This window comes from Monodelphis domestica, chromosome 7, assembly GCF_027887165.1.
Source record: "Monodelphis domestica isolate mMonDom1 chromosome 7, mMonDom1.pri, whole genome shotgun sequence".
Classification (NCBI taxonomy): Eukaryota; Metazoa; Chordata; class Mammalia; order Didelphimorphia; family Didelphidae; genus Monodelphis; species Monodelphis domestica.
The window spans coordinates 237,941,306-237,956,158 of record NC_077233.1 but is presented as its reverse complement, the minus strand read 5'-3'; the positions used below and the strand labels follow the sequence as shown (position 1 = coordinate 237,956,158).

General features: G+C 37.1%; 1 protein-coding gene across 2 annotated transcripts in view; it reads right to left on the bottom strand.

Moving 5' to 3' along the window:
• The window catches only part of HSDL2 (hydroxysteroid dehydrogenase like 2), a 32,738-nt gene extending 18,469 nt beyond the window's left edge, over positions 1-14,269 (bottom strand). Inside the window, exons 1-6 of one of the 2 annotated variants that reach the window (XM_056806613.1) lie at positions 13,856-14,269; positions 13,218-13,420; positions 10,231-10,394; positions 8,898-8,996; positions 6,806-6,920; positions 1,430-1,533 (exon numbers count right to left, since the gene is read on the bottom strand). In XM_056806613.1, coding sequence (XP_056662591.1) covers positions 1,430-1,533; positions 6,806-6,920; positions 8,898-8,996; positions 10,231-10,394; positions 13,218-13,234 — 499 coding nt within the window. In that variant the 5' untranslated portion in view covers positions 13,235-13,420; positions 13,856-14,269. Of the gene's footprint in view, positions 1-1,429; positions 1,534-6,805; positions 6,921-8,897; positions 8,997-10,230; positions 10,395-13,217; positions 13,829-13,855 lie in introns of those variants that run through there. The other variant, XM_056806614.1, reaches the window with a different exon arrangement.
• Positions 14,270-14,853: the final 584 nt, after the last annotated feature.

Here is a 14,853-nt window from a genome sequence, read left to right as displayed (position 1 = left end):
CCTGGGCAAATCACTTGACCCCCCATTGCCTATTCCTTACCACTCTTCTGCCTTGGAGCCAATACACAGTATTGATTGCAAAACAGAAGGTAAGGTTTTTTTTTAAAAAAAAGAACTTAAAAGGGGCAGCTAGGTGGCTTAGTGGATAGAGCACCAGGCCTGGAGTCTAGAGGGTCTGCATTCAAATGTGATCCTCAGACATTTCATAGCTATGTGATCCTGGGCAAGTCATTTAACTGTAATTGCCTAGACTTCTGCCTTGGAATTGATGCTTACTGTCAATTCTAAGACAAAAAGGAAGGATTAAAAAAAAATTGAAATAAGGACCACAAGGATTTCTATGCACAAGTGTGTATGGTGCTACCACAGTAATTACTTAATCTTATCTGAAATCATTACTATGTTGTCAAAGGTACAAATTTCTCTTAGCTGTGTGACCCTGGGCAAGTCACTTAACCCCATTGCCTAGCCCTTACCACTCTTCTCTCTTGGAACCAATAATACACAGTATTGATTCTAAGACAGAAGGTAGGGGCTTAAAAAAAAAAGAAACAAATTTCAAGGAATGAATTTAGAAGAGAGAAAAAAGAAGAAGAGAGGTAAGATGGAAGTTCATACAATAGCATAGGAAGAAGAAAATTTCCTCATAGTTCACACTATGGCCACCTTTTTTTAAGGTCATCACTTTTATTTCAAGCCCAGATTCTATCACCTTCATATAAAGGAAACAAATTCAAAATCAAGGAATTTTTAAATTACCAGTTTGGCTACCCTAGTTAATAAAATTGAAAATTAAAGGTAATCCTAGTTTATTTGGTTATAAGAACGTTTGTCAACTCAATGAAAGAATGATTTATTTCTTCTAATTTGGTGGGATGTACAAGGGTAAGCAGGTTGTTTGGCTAGGAACTTGAGATAAAAATCATCAGTTTTTTTTCTCTAAAACTCAGATTGAGATGAAACTGCCCTCAAGAATAAAGCCAACGTGAGTTTCTTGCTTTCATATCTTCTCTATAAGGTATGGTTCCCTTGCCTAAGACAAAAATGAAATAGCTCCTGCCCAGAAGGAATTTACATTCTATTGAAGGAGAAATTTTACATGTAATAGGGATATACAAAACACATGTAAAGTAGATAAACATTAGGAAGAGAAAGAACTAGAAGGCAGGGAATACCCAGAAAGACTTCATGAGCATTCCAGAAATGAGGAGAGCCAATGCAAAGGCTAATATCTGAAATTATTCAAGTTTTAAGTTTTCCTTTCTTCTTGAAATTTGCTTTTAATGAAGACATTTGCTTCCCATCCTTTAGATAAAAATCATTCAATCGTGATTATTACATATAGGTTACTTTAGGTTCACTAATGCCATTCAAAAGCTTAATAAATGAACTAACCAGGGCAACCAGGCTTATTTTCTCCAATGCTTACCACAATGTTGTTTGAACCAGATTGGATTCAGGTTTAATGGTGGACTGAGGTTTAGGATGTGAGCAATTTTACTCTTTTTTAAATAAGGAATGCATGCTTTAGATCTGCAAAAAAAAAGGAAAAAATGAAAGTTAGTAGTCTTTTAATCACTTCTCTATGTATGTAATGATATTTTTTACTTGGTTATATCTTAAAGATAACAGTAGATATACTCAAAACTGGATTACCTCTAAAGAGACATTAGGCCAGTGGGAGTAGATTAATGCTCATGTTTTTCTGAAGCAAAGGTAGAAGTAGAAATTTCTTACCAGATATGACCATGGCCTGGCAATGTGGCCTACCCTTATGCAGATAATCTAATACTAGGTATACTCTTTTCAAACCTCATCATATCACCAATTTTGCCTCATTAAAAACTACAAATCTGAAGTTTGTTGCTTTTCAAAAACAAAATATCACACATATCAAAATTTCTTTCTCCTGAACCGTTATATAGTTTTCAAGAAGAGATCCACAGCATAAATATTTATTATTCAGGACAGCAGAAAGTGTCTTGGAACATCAACATCATCATCATAAATAGCTTACATATTTATATAGCATTTTATGGTTACAAAGAGCTTTCATGCATTACCTTGCTTAATTTTCACACTATCCCCATGAGTTAATGCAAATAACATCAGCACTGTTTTAATGATGAGGGAACCAACTGTTAAGAACCTCTGACATTCTAGATCACAGCTGAAAAGAAGCAGTAGAATGTAACAAGAATATGGCCCTTTGAAGAACTGCCAAGATGTGATTGATTCAAAGAGCCACATATCTGGGCTCTGGTCATGATTTTACCTCTAATTAGCCAAATAATCTCAGGCAAATCATGCAAACCTCTTTGTGTCCTCCCTTTCCCCCTTCTCAACATCAAAAAGATAAGGAAAATAGAACAGATCATTTGTAAAATCTTTTCCAGTTCATTGTTCTATGACTCTATAAGGTTACAAGATGAATATTCTTTCCTATGTACTATATGGTCTCAAGAAAAACATTTTATGGGTTGGAGAGCTTGTCAGATTTGGAATCTGGGTTTGAATTCTGACTTTGCAGCTTATTATCTATGTCACTTTTAAATTACTTTCCCTCCCTGCCCCAGTTTCCTCATATGTAAAATGGATAGGTTTGGACTAGATAATCTATGATCCTATGTAATATTTTAAAAGAAAATATTTTGAAATATGTTCCATAATACTGTATATTCAGTCTTTATTTTTTTTCAGTAGTTTTTCACTGTTATTATATATAATAAGTTTTGTCTGAACTACGTTGAGGGAGCAATCTGTCTACTCCAAGGTAAATTTTAAAATTTATTATTTTTACAAGCATTTATTGTCTTTCCCTTCCACTGTGCCCTCAACTGAATAATAAAAAAAAGAAACCCCTTATAACAAATATATACTGTCTAACAAAACAAATTCTTACACTGGCCATGTCCAAAAATATATGTCTTCTACATTTTAAGTTATGATGGATTTTTTTCTTTCAACAGTATACAGCAATCATACTGAACTGAAAAGGTTAATTCACTATCTAGGGAAAGACAATTTATTCATGCTGTGATAGAATCAGGTTCGATTTTTAAAAATTAAGCCATGTTAAACTTAAACCTCTTTCACATTGGTTCTTACATTTTACAATTATTTCCATGCCTTTGATCTAGACCGCTTTTATTTTTAAATAAGCATCTGTTCCTTTTTTCTAAAAGCATGAAATCCTTTGTCAGTTGGTTATTATTTTGTTTTTAAACTATCAAAATTCAAACTCTATTGCAAGCACAGACTTTTATGTGTATAATATGTATGATTTTCAAGTACACTTCAGCTACACTGAAAAAAAGCAATCATGGCTGCTTTTTTCTTTAAAAAGAAAAAGGGAACTTCAAAACATCATCTGAGGGGAAAAAAACTAATCCAGCCTTCATGATCATATTTTCATGCTCATAAAGAACTCATTTGATTTACAACACAAAAATAGACTTCTCTTTGATCTGTCAAACAATACATCCCTCACCCCACTTCCACTAGACCAGGTGCATTTTTTACAGCTGCATTCTTTTTTATTACTGCAATAAGAATAATAAGTATTATTCTTCTATACTAATGCTACCTCTTTAACTTACATATATTAAAAAAAAGATAATCTATGCTGCTCTGTGATAATATTTGCATAAAAATGGCAGGAACTAAAGATATTGTGATGAAAAATATACATTTAAAAATCTAAACATGAGGGACTCAACTTAAATAAAGCATAACAAATCAGCTTTTGGAATAGTAAAAAAATATAGATCAGGTAAAAATCGGGGACTTTATAGTCCCTTGTATGTTCAAGATATATAGATATATAGATATCAGAGACTGAAGTAATTCTGTTTCTGGAGTTAAAACCTGAAAAGAGATTCCTACTCTCTTTGTTCGTTCCTCCTCAGAGATTGAACTCCCAAGCCAAGTGACAGTGAAAGGTTCAGATTTTAAAGCAGGTCAGGAATATGCTTCCTTTGCAGCAAAGTACTGATGTATCCTTGACTTAAGGGCTAGGCAAGTTATGACGTACACCAAAATAAGTATACAACAAATCCATGTCCCTCAAGGAGCAAACTGAAGGTCCATTCTCCCACACAAGTAAAGGAATGGAAGGTATTTTTCTAACATGGAATCCCATGGAGAAGATGACTCTCCTGGATTCAGTAATGTTGAGAGGGTAACTCCTATTTAAATAAATGTGGATAATTATAAATTAAATCCCAAATCTAAAAGATAGTGAGTAATAATTGGTTTTTCCTAGCATTTTCAGAGAGGCAGAGCAGTATACTGGAAAAACACTGGGTTTAAGCATCAAAATAGACTGTTCCTCTTTTGCCACCCATAGTCTGTAAGAAATCAACAAGACATTTGAATCCCAGTAATCATGGAAAGCAAGAACTTATGAAAAATAAAAACCACCTTATTTCATTACAGTAAAAATTGTCATCTAGATGCCATGTACTATTTATTGTTATCAATATGTAATTAAGTGGTCAGAAAGCTCTCCCTAAGCTGGTATCCAATAATCAGGATCAACTCAATATTAAGAGAACAGTGAGACACAATAGTAGTTGCAATAGGAAGTGACTGATTCCAATAATTTAATTTCCTTTTAAAGAAAAAACTGCCTCCTTTTGTTTATTAAGGTGGGAGACTATAGGTAACATAACACATATGATTAGACTTAGTAGATTTGTTGGTTAGCTCCCTTCCCCCGTTCTTTTTTCATTCTTTGTCACAAGTAATGACTTGCTTAGTAGGAAAAGGTATAGAAATAGATTAAAAAATGAAGGGAATGGAAGAAACAAAGGAGAGCAGTGAAAGTTAAATAATTTTTTTTATGAAGAATTAGTCCATGTGGTATTCTCCCAAATACTATGTCATTTTCTCTGCAAAAGATTGAGGAGGAATCCATGCTGACATTTTCTGAACTGTTGTGCTGTCAAGACAAGGAATTTTGGACTTAAAATTTTAAAATTTAATTTTTCTCTCTAAACTGATTAGTGTTATCACTAAGAGGGAACATAATTTTGGCTGAGGCTGGAAATAAAAATACAACTGGTGATGATATGATGCTAACAGGTTTGGCCCACCATGAATTTTTTATTGAGGCAAAAAAAAAAAAGACTGAACCTTTAATTCCAAATATTAGGTATAATCAAAACTTGAACTCTTCATCACAAGGAATGCTCTTTTGAGTGAGAACACCACTCATAAAAACATAGGTTAAATGTATAAATGCTACATTAATTCACTCTTGTAAACTGGTTTAGTCATTCTGGAAACGATTATTTGGAAAAACGACCCAAAAGTTACTAAACGGTGCAAGATCTTTAACAGAGATACCACTGTTAGGCTTCTACCTCAAATCAAAATGTCTCTTCAGTGTCCCAAACAGGAAGGCACCACTGTAGATCCATATCAGTGCTCTGAAAGTATGCACATATGATTAAAAAAACCCAATCTTTTCTGACAGAGAGCAGTTAACCAAACTTGGGTCTCTTCCTAAGTAGACTCAAAAATTTTATTGGAATCACAAAGTCAAAGGTGTTGCAAAAGGACAACAGTTGTGGGCATATATGGCTGAAATTATAACAGATGAACTAGAAGGAGTAACTGAATCAATGTGTCAAACTAACTTCTTTTACCAGTGTTTGTTTCTTTCTAGACAAGATCCCTTTCTGGCAATTTCACATGCTATAGCATGCTTTCACATGCTATTCGTAAAACAAAGTTTCCAGTGTAATGGCTTTGGATTGTGACAACCTCATCCCAGGCACTGAAGCTAAATTTACCAAAATGCAGTCAATAGGAGTAATCATATTAGGAGTCTTAATGACATTGAGGGGCCAAAGCAGAAGTCACATGCCAAAAGGGCACGTATGTACATGAAGTACATCAGAGACACACCAATGAAAAATACTATCAATGTCAGCAGCTGAGTGGACCAGCATGAAGCCCTGGAGATGAAGAGCTCAATTTCAAAATAATAATTATGTTGATCATAAGGCCAATATGCAAGACAAAGGAATGGCATTAAGTCCTATAAACAAGCTGCAGGTATAATTCTCCTGTTAAAGACTGTGTGAATATATTAGTGTGGTCAACCTTATCATGCAAATCTGTACACTATATACACAAACATCTTCAGCTATGTAACATTCAAAATAGAAAAGATGAGTGATAGGTATAATAATTAAGTCAACTCTAAGTGCTAACAAACTAGTGGTTGGACAAATTTAACTAATGAATACTTCTCAGATTACTAATTGATTTTGGAATGCACTTCCATCCCTCAGCAGACTGACCTTCCTAGTTATGTTTTGCTTTAGCTATCTTAATTCCCTAAACACATGTTGTTCAATTACTGGCAGGACAAATGGCCAAAATTATGAAGGCTGCTGGGACACGACAACTTCCTACCCCTCCTTTTGTACCTTTCTTCTCACCACTACAAGAACTGCCAGAAGCAATCAGACTAAAAGATTGATACTGATAACACCCATCCATGTATACAGACTGATCTAAAGCTAAGGAGAAATTTTACTCACAAGTGCAGGCACCTTTGATACCCTGATGAAAAATATTTTGGAATAAGAAAGCACAGCTTACTTCACCAAATCTAAAGAAAAAAATTTAACCATTTATTTTTGGCATTGTGTTTAAGCGTTCATTAGATATGACAGGTTACATAAACAACAGAATTGACACAGTACTAGTAACCAGGTTTAAAAAGAGTAATTAAAACATTTCCTCCAAGAAAACCCTAGGAGATTTTTAGCTCCTCTCCTCTCCGACTTACGTAAGATAGGTTCCTCTAGTGTTGACACTCATCATCAAATCTACTCTCTTTGTAGGTGTTTCCAGTGTGTTGGTCAAGCTGATAGCACTAGCATTGTTTACCAAAACGTCAATTCCTATTTTTAAAATAAAAACATCGCATGTTAATGCTTTAAACGTCATCTCTGAGCAAGATATACAAATTTATTCCTAGTTGGAGCTGGTCACATGGGTTCCAGTTAACACATACATACATACACACACACACACACACCCTTGCTCTAACTTACACAGGACCCTCCATATTGACACAGTAAGGTAAATAGGCATATATCTTAATTGAACTAATGCTGAATCTAAATGACTTTCACAGGAAAAGAACCACAGAAGTCCCAGGTAGATAGACCTAGTTTTCCTTAATCTCCCCAACCTCCTGGGTTCCTTCTCCCCCACTGATGCCCAACATATTTCTAAATATATGGAACCTGAATGCTGCCCTCTTGGTATTCAAAGGTCCCCATTGTGGTACCCAATACAGGTAGCACTCACCCTCTACCCAAGTGCACAATGCTGCCCTCCTGCTAGGGTTACCAATTCTAAATGGAGGGCTTATATCCTAGCTGATGTTATAGGCTGGAATGGTGAAAATTCTCTTATTTTGGGGTATCATATTCAGAAAGGAGTTACCTGCTTCCTAGCGGGGGCAAAACTATTATCATGATGACTGGTGCACAGGCCCAACCATAGGCAAGATTATAAAGTACACTGAGACATGGCAACCTCCTACCTCTTATTATATACCTTTCTCTCACATCTTTAATTTGGAGAAGACACTTTAAATGAGGCTATTGATTTTCTCCATTTTCTATAGGTTTAATGCTCACAGGTACATATTTTAAAGTTATCATATTCTTTGGTAATATCTTCCCATTCACAGTAGTATTTAACTGTTCATTTTTATTGTTTCAAAAAACCTGATTTAAATCTTCAAATGGATAATTTTTATTTGTTGTCAGTGGTATAATTAGGAATCTTGCATTTCAGCCTAGATACTAAAACTTAAGCTCAATTCCCACTAAAAATTCATTAAAAGGGCAGAGAAGCAATTGTCTAAAGGGGCAACCTGGAACCTATGGGAAGACTTCTCAGATTTGGAGAATGCTCCATATTCAATTTTCCTTAACCTCCAAAACTAAGCATCCGTCTTTATCAACACTGCTACCACCAAATAACTACTGAGTACCTAGTTTGTGCAAGACTCCTATTAAGCCTTGTGGGAAAATAAGAAAGAGTTAAGAAAGATACATTCCCCTATCACCTAGGATTTTATAATATTGCTAGAGATAAAGACAGAAATACATGAAAAAAAAAAACAAATGCAGCAAAAAAGACCAAAGTAAGTATAATGGGAATTTAAAAGGTTGTAGCAGAAATGGTATTGAATTTAGGAACAGAATCTTTACGACACTGAGCAAGTTAACCACTTTGTACCAAAATTTCCTCCTGTGTAAAATGGAACTAAAAATACTTCTAGTTCTCTGTGAAGAAAACTTTATATAAATGAGCTATTATTATAATAATTATTAAGAAAGCTCTCTATCTGAGTAATTATAATTGTGAAGAAAGCTCCCCATAAATATACTGTTATTATGAATAATGAAGGTGAAAAATCAATTCTGTTAGTGATGATTAGAAAAGGTATAAGATTTGAGCCTTGAAGGACAGAGAGGATTTTAATAAGTAGAGAGGAAAGAAAGGTAGACATTTCAGGCAGGCAGAAAGACACAGAGGTAAGAAAGAAGGGCATACATTCAGGGACTAGAGAAGAAATCAGTTTCAAAAATTAAAGGGTTTATGTAGGAAAGGAGGTAAGGCTGGACTGTGAAGACCTTTGAATGCCAGGTTAAGGAGTTCAAAATTTACCTGTGTCAAGTGGGGAACTATTGAAGGTTTCTGAAGCAGTGCTATAGCTGGGAAAATAGTTATACCTAGTTCTAGAAATGCTCCAAATTTTCTCAATTAGAAGCCCTGTGACTAGATGATATCTGATTAAATCACTCTGTTTTCTAGCTACATCTCTGTCTTTAGCCAACATTTAACAGCTAAGAAATTACCTCCAAACTTCTGTACAGCTTTCTCTACTGCATCACTGATTTGCTGTTCATCTCTCACATCAACCACACATGGTAAAGCTTTTCCTCCAGCAGCTTCAACTACAAAGGAAAAAGAAAAGAATTTTTATTTTCTCCTTAAGGGAAAAAAAGAGATTGCCAAAATAGGCTTTAATTTTACAAGTGACTTAATTTTACAGTAGGGGTATATTCTCCTAGGATTCTTCTAGACTAAATGAAAAGAAAGAAGTCAATTGAAGGCAATTTTAGAAAAAATTAATTCATTCTTCAGCTGACTACTATCTTGGAAAGGTGTTGAAAGTGAAAAGATGAAAGGCTTTTGAAAAAGTCTGGTCTCCTTCTTTAAGAAGATAGGATCATAACTTTCTTATCAATATTTTTGTATGTCTTTTGATACAAATCGTCTTTATTTCCAAATATAACTACTTCTTCCCCACTCAGAGAGAGCTATCCCTTATAATAAAGAAAAAAAAAACCCACCTCAGCTAAACTGAGAAATCTAACAATATGTACAGTGTTTATGTCCATAGACTCCTACCTCTGCAAAGAAGGAAGGGAGATGCATTCTCTTGATCTCTTTGGAGGATCAAACCTGATTATTATAATTATGCAATAAGAGAGATGATTTTTAAAGAAATTTTCAAATGTGATGGAAAGGCAGGAGAGTATAATGGAAAACATGATGGAGCAGGGTTCAAGTCATGACTCTAGGCCTTACTTTGTTTAAATCTCAAATTCTCTAGGGTGAAGTTTTTCTCATCTGCCAAATAGGGCTACCTACTTATTAAAAGGAAAATTATTTTCTTTAAAAAAAATCTTTTTTAATATTTTCCCCAATGATAGGTAAAAACAATTTTAAACATTCACTTTTAAAAAATTTTGAGTTCATTCCAAATTTACTCCCTCCCTCATATAACTCCTCCCCTGTGAAAGAGCAAGCAATCTGATATAGATTATACATGTGCCGTCATGCGAAATACATCTTCAGTCATGTTGTGAAAGAAAACACAAACCAAAAAACAAACAAGAAAAATAGTTTTAAAAAGTATGCTTTCATCTGTATTCAATTTCAAATTGCCCTCCAGAATGGCTGAATCAGTTCACAACTCTACCAACAGTGCATTAATATCTCAGTTTTTCCACATCTCTCCCAACATTTGTCATTAGGAAAATTATTTTCTAAACATAAATTAGTATATAAATAAGATTAGTTATTTCCATGGAAGGCTTTAAGAAAATTCTCAAGATGATGCTTCTCAGCTCATTTTTAAAACACATTATACCAAAAGGTATTCAATGCCATAATAAAACTTACTTTCTTCAGCAGCAGTATAGATGGTCCCTGGAAGTTTAGGATGGGCTTGGGTGGTCTTTGCAGCAATAACAATATTCGCTCCATCTTTTGCAGCTTTTAATGCAATTGCTTTGCCAATGCCACGGCTTGCACCCGTGATGAAGAGAGTACAACCTGCTAGTTTTCTGAAACAGAAGAAAAACATCAGTTAATGTAAGGAATTCAGTTAGCCTTATATAGAATGAATGTTACAACATAAATGAGAATATACACTAAAATGTAAGGGATTATTCTGGGATTTTAGTGGAATAATCCTTAAGAAATGTTTGATTGAAACTAAAAATCAACAAAGTTAATAGAAGGAGGGAAAATGTACCTGTTACACAGCAGGTTCTTACTGAATGCTTGTTAACTGATCTTATTTGCTTGTTAATTGATCATAGGCTTAACACTTCCTAGTGATTTTTAAAAATTAATAAATTTTAACTAAATGAAAAGTTTTATTTATTTAATTTTTTAAAAGACTCATCTCAAAATATTACTTTAACTTGTAAATTAACATTGCATCTTCACTTGGATAAATTCTGTCTGCTAAATAGTGGTTGCCTAGATAACAGTGACTCCTTTGTGACATATTCTGAGCTTACCTCTGAGAAACAACCATTTACTGGACTGTTTCTACATTGCAGAACTGTCTATTAAACTGTTTCTACCCTGTAAGAACACAAGAATTCTGAATTATTCTATGTAAAACATAAAAGTAGTTCATTAAAGGAGCTTCAGAATAGTTTGCTTATTACTTTCCTCCTCCATAATTTCTCAGTGTCAAATTCTCAATTTTTCTATCCTCAGAGAAATGAAACATTCATTTAGAGTTAGATGATGTGCATAAATTTAAACAAAAGTATTAGACTACCCTTTTAAAAGGGAAAGCATTTATTGATTATTGTTTATCTATTAAAACCATAAAAATTTCAAAAAAGACCTTTAGTAGTCCTAAAATGAAATAAATGAATTTTGAAAGTCAGCAATGTTTAAGAGAGAAACCCTCTCATCTAGTTGGGGATAGGCTGGAGGGCTGACTTTTGAGATCAGGAAGATCTGAATTCAAGTACTATTCCTAAAATACACTAGATTGGTGAGCATGGACAAATCACAAACTTTCACTGCTCCAGGATCAACCATAAATTGCAGACAAGTTGTGATATTGCCAATTTTTGCAAAGGATGTTTACATATGAGTTCCCAGTAATAATGAAATCAAAGGTAACCCTAACTAAATAAAAAGTTTAAACAGCAAACAAAAATATCTCACATAGTCTACAAACCTAATAAGCTAATTAGAGTACAAAACAATAAACTTTTCTCATGTCCCAAGTGGAGCTAGTAATAATTATCAACTCAGGTAGAAAATTATTAAAACATAGGCTAAAAACAAGGATGTTTGTGGAACTTGATTAAAATATTAGGTAAATCAGAGCTAGATGTTTATAATGTTATTCCATAATTCCATTTTTTTAACAATAACACACAGGCACATCAAACATGCTCAGGGCACAATCTCTAAAATGTAAATTTTTTCTAATACAGAATTTTTAAAAAATCACTTAAAAAAATAAGAATTTTTAAAAATTATTCAAGAATTGAATAATTGAAACTAGTAAATTGGACTAGTTGGTCACTGAGGTCTTTTCCAAATCTGACATTCTAAAAATGTGGGAAAAATAGGGTCTGTCAGAAAAGAGATCAGAATGAACCAACTGCATGTGCATACGGGTGGTTACAGTAACCTTTCACCTAAATATCTCACAAGGTTTTCCTAAGGGGGTGAAGAGGCAAAGTGGCTAATCTTGCCAAAATCCCCAAGAATACCGACAGAAGATCCCCCAAAAGGAGGACCCGGTCCCCAAAACACTGCGACAGATGTTCCTGGAAATGCCTTTTCAAAACTTTAAGTAAACTAGAATTTAAACTTTTATCACTTAGAGTGAAGGCTTCAAGGAACATCTAAGCCCCTCCCTTCATTCCTATTCAAGCCGAGGTAGAAAGACTTTAGCCCCCGGATTTCCTGGGAGAACCACTCAAGCTAATTTTTAAAATGGCTTCTGTTTGGAGTTTGAGGGCAAAGAAAATGTCGTACAAATATTCCCTTTTGGAGAATCAGGCATGTAAAAATGTATTAAAGTGAAGATTGTTTCGGGGGACAATAAAAGTTACTTCCTTTGAGGAAGTCAGAAATTGTAATAGTTACTCCCGGTGGGATAAAATTCAATCCAGAAGGGGAAAGGGCTGCAAAAGTCACACTACCCGATTATTGTAAAAATCCCTACTGTCTGGAGCGGTAGAAGAGGAGAGGAGGGGGAAATAACTGTCAAAGTCACTCATTTGAGTGGGCTTCTTCGGGGACGACGGGATTGTAAAATCTCACTCCAGCTTGGGAAGTGTAAAAAAAGGACAATCACTAGATAGGAAGAAGGGGTTTGTTATCGCTCCCCGATTTGGGGGAAGGAGCTAGTTAAAAAAAAAAAAGACCCATTTTGGATGGAGCTGGTTTTGTAAAAGGGCAGGGACTGGAAGGGAGTTTGTAAAAAGTCACTCCGAATTGGCCGCAAGGTGCTAGGGAAAAGGCAATCCCTTTTTGGAGGGAGGGTCTCATCTCTCCGGATGAGGACAGGAATTTTGTAAAAAGTCAGCCCCAATGAAGTGGGGCGGGGTGGGGAGAAAAAGAGTGTTCGTGTGTGTGTGTGTGTGTGTGTGTGTGTGTGTGTGTGTGTGTGTGTGTGTGTGTCTGCATGGGGTCTGGCTAGTTGAAGCCATATCTGTATGTAATGTGTCTTTGTGTGTGTGTGTCGGAGGGGTTTGGAAGGTTGGGAATGTCTGTGTGTATGTGTCTGTGGGGGAACCAGGCTTGAGTTGCGTGTGTGTCTGTTTCCATGTGTGTTGCATATGTTGGAGGGAGAGGAGTCCGGCCGCCACTTTCCTGGGCCCGCGGTCGCGTCGGTCCCTTACCCGGTGTTGGGCAACATGCTTCCTGTAGGACTGGCGTGCGGCGCAGGACTGTGGCGGCGGAGGGCCGATGGACGGGTCTTGGGGATCAGCGGCAGAAGGCGCAGGTTCTCCAGCTCCGGCGGAAGTGGCTGCGAAATAAGCAGCAGCAGCGGCGGCAACGACGGCGGCGGCTGCAGCGGAAGCAGCAGCGGCAGCGGCGGCGGCTGCGATTAGAAAAGGGCAACTAATAGGGCTCTGGAGCTCTGTACGAGTGGAGCTCGCCGTGGGGATCCCGGGATCAAGAATGACAGGAGACAAACTTGGGGAGTGTGGAGGTGAGGGTGTGACCTTTACGGACAAATCCCGAGGCCGCCTCTCCCTGTACAAAGGTCACAAGACTCGCAGAGCCGGGTTGATGATGTTAAATCTGCTGCAGCAGCGGGAGCCGCGCGCCCCCGCCGCGCGCCACCCAGCCCAGCCCAGGCTCGCGCTCCCTGGTCAGTGGGAGGAGCATGCGTCAATCTGTCCCCCAGCGGTCTACGGCTGGCTCCGTGCGCCCTGCGCCCGGCGGGCCCAGCCAGCCCGCTAGCGCGCGCGCCTCGCGAGGCAGCCCCCGTCCTCTCTGGCCCCGCCCCTGGTAGCGAGGGCACTTTACTTACCTGAACAATTGGTCTCCAGCTGACGTCCACGTTCCAGACGCGTAGGCCCCTGGCGCGATCACGGGCGCCAGAATCCCGCCTGCCTTGGGCGCCACGCCCCCAATCCCCCCTCCCTCCTCCCTCACCTCCTCCCCCTCCCGGCTCTCCGCCTCTCCTCCCCTTTTTCTCTCTTGTGAGGGTAGAAGAGGAAAGGCTACTAAGGCAGGTTGAGGTCAAGGTCAAGGTCACGGTAGGAGACAATGCTAGGAGACAATGCTAGGAGACAATGCTAGGGTGGGGGTAGGGTAAAAAGAAAAAGGAAGAGTGAAGAGAAAGGGAGAGGAGACTGGAAAGGGAAAATAACTAGGCTGGGTAGAGAGTTAAGAGAGAGCACCCTTAGAGGATTGCCTTCAGTTCTGGGTGTTCTGCTCAGGCACTTCATCTATAGAAGGAAGGGGTTGGTCTAGTGCAGGCAGGGTTTGTGAACTTTAAAAAACAAAAACATATACATGTATAAGTATATTCTATCTATCTATCTACATATATATATATATATACACACAAACTTATTCGGATATAAATCGTTTCCTTTAAAATACTATGTATTTTAGTTTAGGCTCAGACTGAGAAGGGGTGGGTTAGCTTCTTCACCCAGCTACCAGAGCAAGGGATCTTTAAGTTCCATTTCAGCTCTGAAATTCAGTTACTTTAAAGGCTGGGATAACCCACCATTAACAAACTAGAGGGTCTCTGGAGTAGGGAATCCAAGATATTGGATTTAGAAACCATATCATAAGAAGAGTTGAAGGAAAAGGCAGTTTTTCAGCTTGGAGAAGAGGAGATGGAGAGAGGGAAAGAATAAAAGATTTGATTGTTGTCTTCAAGTTTTTAAAAGGCTTTTGTGATAGAAATGGTAAATGAATTCAGGGTCACTCCACTGCCAAGAGGTAGGAGTAGGTAGAGGCAGTTCCCCAAATCTAGGATGGCCCCCCCCACACCAAAATAGATGGCAACCGTGA